Raw genomic sequence first — 5026 nt, 5'->3', positions numbered from 1 at the left:
GTGACAGTTGTACCTTTGCTGTGTTGTGACTCAGCTGAGGTACTGGTCCCGGTCCTGATACGCTGGTGGTGCTTCCCCAGTGCTCAGGCAGCGATGGAGTGTGATTGTTATAACGTGCTCAGCGCACGTGGCTCAGTGTTGTTTCCCCCTCTTGTCATGCAGTGCTGCAAGATGCAAATGGACCCAGTGGAGTGGCAGATGGGTTGTGCGGGAGCTGAGTCATCACACTAGTACTGAGCCACAGGCAGCTCCTGGTTTGGGGGCTGGAGAGGGAGCAGGAAAAATGATTTCCTCTTGAATTATTTTCCTCCTCTCTGAGTTACTTCAGTACCTGTGATTCTTAAATTGTCAGAAGCTCTCTGCCTGTGTTACCCTGCTCCCTGGGTGTAACTCAGCCATCCTGCTGGCCTGATTCCACCTGGGGCCATGCCATAGGACGTGGCTGCTGTCAGCTGTCTGGCAGTGACCAAAATGAGGTGGATGGAGGGAACTTGGCCTCCTCCCAGGAAGATCTGAGGAGTCCTGAGCCTGTATAAAGCTTATGGTGGTTTCTCTGTGGATGCTGTTATGTTCTTTCTGTGTCAGGATGCCTCTGTACGGCAGCCTTTTCCCGACCTCTTGCTAAGTTAGGAAACAAAGCAGCCCTTGTACCATGCTTTTGAGTAGAGGGAGAAGCCGGTCCCATAGCTATGAAGGTCTTAAAAGTGAGCGAGTAGGATCTGATCTCTGTAGACTCTTCCCTTGCACGGCAGTGCTTGGGACGAGAGGGAGAGGAGCTAGCGTGTTCAAGTAGAGCGTGTGAATTCTTGTGTCTGCTTCAAGTAGTTCTCTCTCTTCAGTGTTGCAAATCTGGCCTCTCTCCTGGAGATAGTGACTCACTGGTATCAAAACAAAACAGACAAGTGAGGTTTGCAATCCCCCCCTCCCCGAGCGCTTGTGGAGGTTTCTGTTTCTCTAAGCAGAGTCAAAATGTGCTTGGCTTGTTCGGAGAGCTGTTCTGTAATGGGATAAACATGCAGATGCTGTTGTCTGTTTAGTGTTTGGCTTGGAGATGATAAACACTGCCCCAGTGGCAGCCCTTGGTGCGGCTGAGCCAGGAAGCACAGTAAGATTCATCCTCCTGGGAGGCTACTAGGCTGGTGCTCTCGCTACTAGGGTGGTGCCCTCGGCCGTTGGCCAGTAGCAGCCCCTGGGTGAGCCATCGCTGCTGAAGTCCTCCTGGTCCTCTGCTGTGGGCTGAGAGGGTGTCACTGTGTTAGCAGCATGGCAGGGTTGGGAGAGGGGGGTGGCAGAGGCTGTGCAGCCGGGCAGGAGTCTCTCACGCCTTCTTGCAGGAGGCCCAGAGACAGAACAGTGAAGCGGGCTGCCGTCACATGCAGGTTGGATGGGGTCTGCCTGCCCTGGCAAGCATGATGTACTCTTTGGCAGAGCAACCCGGAGATGAGCGATGAGTGGAGTAAACTGAGTGGGTGCAGAGCACCGTGAGCCTGGAGAATATCTGCAGGTGGTGAAGTTACCAGATCTCTCGGCAAGCGCTCCCTCTCCTTCTGTCACTGCTAGCCTTCGGCGGTCTGCAGGAGGGGTGTCTGCAGCCCTCGGCCCAAGCCAGTAGAGGGGCTGGGAAGAGATCGTCTCACCTGGCAATTGGGTATCTGGTGCTGCGATAACTGTGGCTTCCTAGTGCTGACACACTAGTTGCTTGGGGCAGCAGCTCATGGCCTGTCCTGGGACATCAGAGTGTTGACGGGTGCCATAGAAAGACACAGCCCAAGTGAGTTGCAGGGTTTTTTTGTTGTGTGGAGGTTTCTAAATTTTTAGACCTGTTGACGGATCAGTTTCCAAGGTGGGTCTCAATCTGTCTCTGCCTGCCCTCTGTGTTCCCAAATGCTTCTGTCAGCCCTGTGTCTATCCTGAGCTTTCCGGCAACTCTAGGATGCTGCTGCTCTGATACTGTCTCTGTATCTTGCAAGTGTTTTGGCACAAGGCTTTGCAGCTCCTGCTGATTTCCCCAAGCTGGGGGGAGGTCATGCTTAAATGAGAGCCTTCCTTGGAATGGGGTCTTGGGGTTGTGGTGCTTCTCCTGCCCTCAGGCTTCTCTCCAGCCAGTGTCTCAGCCTCAATAAGGAGTTGCTGTTATGAGCACTGTTAGCCCTGCATGCTCAGGCGGTAAAAGACGCTCGGGCTTCCTGTCAAAAGCATATTGCTAAGTGCAGTGGTGTGTGTCTTCAGCAGCTCAGTCCAGGCAGTAACTGAGGCCCCTTCCGTTCTTGACGTGCCAAGGATGGAGTGAGTGTTAGTAACGGCTGCGTTAGGGTGAAACAAAACCCAGCTTGAGCTGAAACTGCACTTAAACTCCTAAACAACACCTGTACTAATACCACATTTCTGGGCCTGTGTTTCTTTTTTGTTAAGAGGTTAGCAGAGCAGCCTGGGCCTGTTCCCAACCTGAGCCAGGCTGCTAAAGCTGGGCTGCCTGAAAAAGCAGTGGGAAGCACCTTGAAAAGCCAGGCCTCAGAAAGTGGGAGCAGTGACTCGTCAGACAGTGAAGAGGAGTCCCCTGCGGCACAGCCACAGCCTCTGCAAGCTGGTAAGTGTCCTGGCCAGGATCCCTCACCTGCATCCTCATGGGTTTCCCTCTCTCCCCTGCACGTGAAACAGCTCAGCCTGTTGTGATAGCTCCTGCTCTGGCGAGCAACTCTTTCTCATGATGACAATCTCTGATGCTTTTCCTGCAGTGAAAACCAATGCTGTGCCCCAGCCAACAAATGTGAAGAAGGCACCAGCTCCAGCCCCTCAACCTGTGGACAGCAGCGATGATTCCAGTGAGGAGTCAGATTCAGAGGAGGAAATAGTCCCCCCTTCTCAGGTAAAGAGCTCAGGAAATCTCTGGACTTGCGAGGTGGTAGTTGGGTGAGTGATGAGCAGTGCAGGGAGGAGCCCTGCCCTTGTCTGGATCAGGTTTTCTTGGCAGCGTCCCTGGGTCTCTCTGACCCTGGCTCTGGGTGCACATCTCTGCCGCAGCAAGCTTGTAGCATATGAGAGCAGTGGAGGGTGTGAATGTTTTGGCAGGAACATGAGTGGACGCACGAGCCCAGATCTCCTCTGGGACTCTGTCCCCTTTGCCCTACTCCAGGGAGTTCGACTGGAAAAGCAGCCAAATCCTTGCAGGCAGAGCCTTTCCATGAGCTGGGTAGCTCTAAGGCAACTCATCCCCCGGTTCCTCCCAAACCCCTGGATGTGGGGTGCGGCTGGAGCTCTCTGGACTCCCCTTCCACAGGCCTCGAGAGGCTGGAAGGATCTGCCCTGAAGCGTAGCACACAGGTCCTGCTGCCTTTCAGCTGGAGCTGCCAGACCTCGGCCTTGGAGAAGGGAGGTGACCCCGTGTGTGTGCCGGGGCACTGCTGAGTGTCATGGAGCTGATCCCAGCTGTCTCACCTGAGGCTCGTTGTGTCCTGTCTCTTTGTGTCTCCATGCCAGGGCTGTGGCTGAGCTCCCTCAGGCCTGAGCTGCCTCAGTGTGAAGTTGTCTTGGGTCTCTCTGCACCTCTGCTGCAGTTTGAGCCCAAGAAAGAAACCACATGAAGAAGCATTGACTGAGGAACGTGGCTACCGTTCCCACATAGTGGTGGCTTGGCTGGCGCTCCCAAGTCCAGGGCTTGATGGCAAAGTGTGCTTCTCATCTCGCAGATACGCGTCCCCTGTCTGGCCAGCACCCTTGCTGGGAGAGGGGGTTATGTGCACTCAGGGAAACCCTTCCCCATGGTGGCCTGATACTGTGGCCAGTGGAAGGGCTGTCTTCCCCCCAGCTGGTGGGCAGGCAGCCAGCCTGAGCAGTCCTTGATTAAAGCGTGTTTATAGTACCAAGATTGTATAAAATAGTGCAGTTGCTGTAACTTGAGCTTTGTGCAAGACAGCTGAGAGCTCACGTTGGATTGGCGGCTCCCTTCCTTTCTGAAGGCCAGATGTGTGAGGGAAATGTCAGCCCACAAAGGCCCAGCTTGTCAGAGAACTGGAGAGGGAGGGCTGCTCACGTAGCCTCGTTTGTAACACAAACCAGGAGGCTGAGCACTCCTTCATTGCTCCTGCTCCCTCCTCTGCTGGCATTTGTGTCTTGGACCTGATGTCGGTGTCTGATTTCCATGCCCCTGGCTCTTCTATTTTTAACCCCTCTTACGTTTAGTTTGATGGGAGGTTTCAAATGTGAGGCACAAAAATTACCTCTTGTTAATTTGCTCTCTAATCTGTGGCTTGCTTGTGGACCTGAAGGCAGATTTATCCTGTGGTTGGTGTCTTTGCTGTGTGGCTTGCTTGTGGACCTGAAGGCAGATCTATCCTGTGGTTGTTGTCTTTGCTTTATCTCAGTTGCCAATTAACTCTCGATGTGTGATTTTTAGAGTGTAGGAGACATCCTGGAGTCCAAATGCCTGCTTTGCAAAGTAGGGTTTGCAGCTGCAGTCTTGCTGGTGCTGTAGTGGATAGGGCTCTCACAGCCTGCAGACACATCCCATTTTGCCTGCCTGCCTTCAGGATGGGTGCCTTTGGCGTACTGAGCTAATGCTTTAGGCACTCCCGGGGTGCTGGCTGTCACTTCCCTGCTCCTGGCTGTGCCAGAGACTCGGCTCAGAGGCTCACAGGAGACAGAACTGGCCTGTAAAGGGTGGAGCAGGGAAAGCCTTGATGCTGTGCTGAAAATGATGGAAGGGCTTAGGACTTAGTGGTGGATTGACAAATGCTTCTGTCTCTTTTTCCCCTCTAAGTTATGCTCTGTCCTGGTTTTCTTTCTCATCTACTTTAGAGTCTGTCCCAGCAGAACGTCAAAGTAACCAAGGTTTCGAGCGCAGTGGCTGCCAAGGCTAATGCCACGCTGCCTTCAGGGAAGGGGATAAAAACGCCTGCTGTCCCTCCAGTTAGCAAAGTGTCTGAGAGCTCGAGTAGCGATTCCTCGGAGCAGGACGTGCTGGCAGGAGAGGTAATGACGGAGGAGACTAAAGTGGGGAGCTTCCCTGGGGAGAGTGGGCAGATGGGTC

The 5026-nt window shown here is 53.8% G+C and overlaps 1 protein-coding gene across 1 annotated transcript in view; it reads left to right on the top strand.

Moving 5' to 3' along the window:
• TCOF1 (Treacher Collins-Franceschetti syndrome 1) overlaps positions 1-5026 on the top strand; it is a gene marked incomplete at its 5' end in the record, with an annotated part of 20050 nt that overhangs the window by 8674 nt on the left and 6350 nt on the right. Inside the window, 2 exons of the mRNA XM_009701780.1 lie at positions 2413-2576; positions 2722-2866. Coding sequence (XP_009700082.1) covers positions 2413-2576; positions 2722-2866 — 309 coding nt within the window. The remainder of the gene's footprint in view (positions 1-2412; positions 2577-2721; positions 2867-5026) is intronic.

The sequence above is a fragment of the Cariama cristata genome, unplaced genomic scaffold (assembly GCF_000690535.1).
Source record: "Cariama cristata isolate BGI_N322 unplaced genomic scaffold, ASM69053v1 scaffold31736, whole genome shotgun sequence".
NCBI classification, from domain to species: domain Eukaryota; kingdom Metazoa; phylum Chordata; class Aves; order Cariamiformes; family Cariamidae; genus Cariama; species Cariama cristata.
This window is presented reverse-complemented; position numbering and strand designations above follow the sequence as displayed.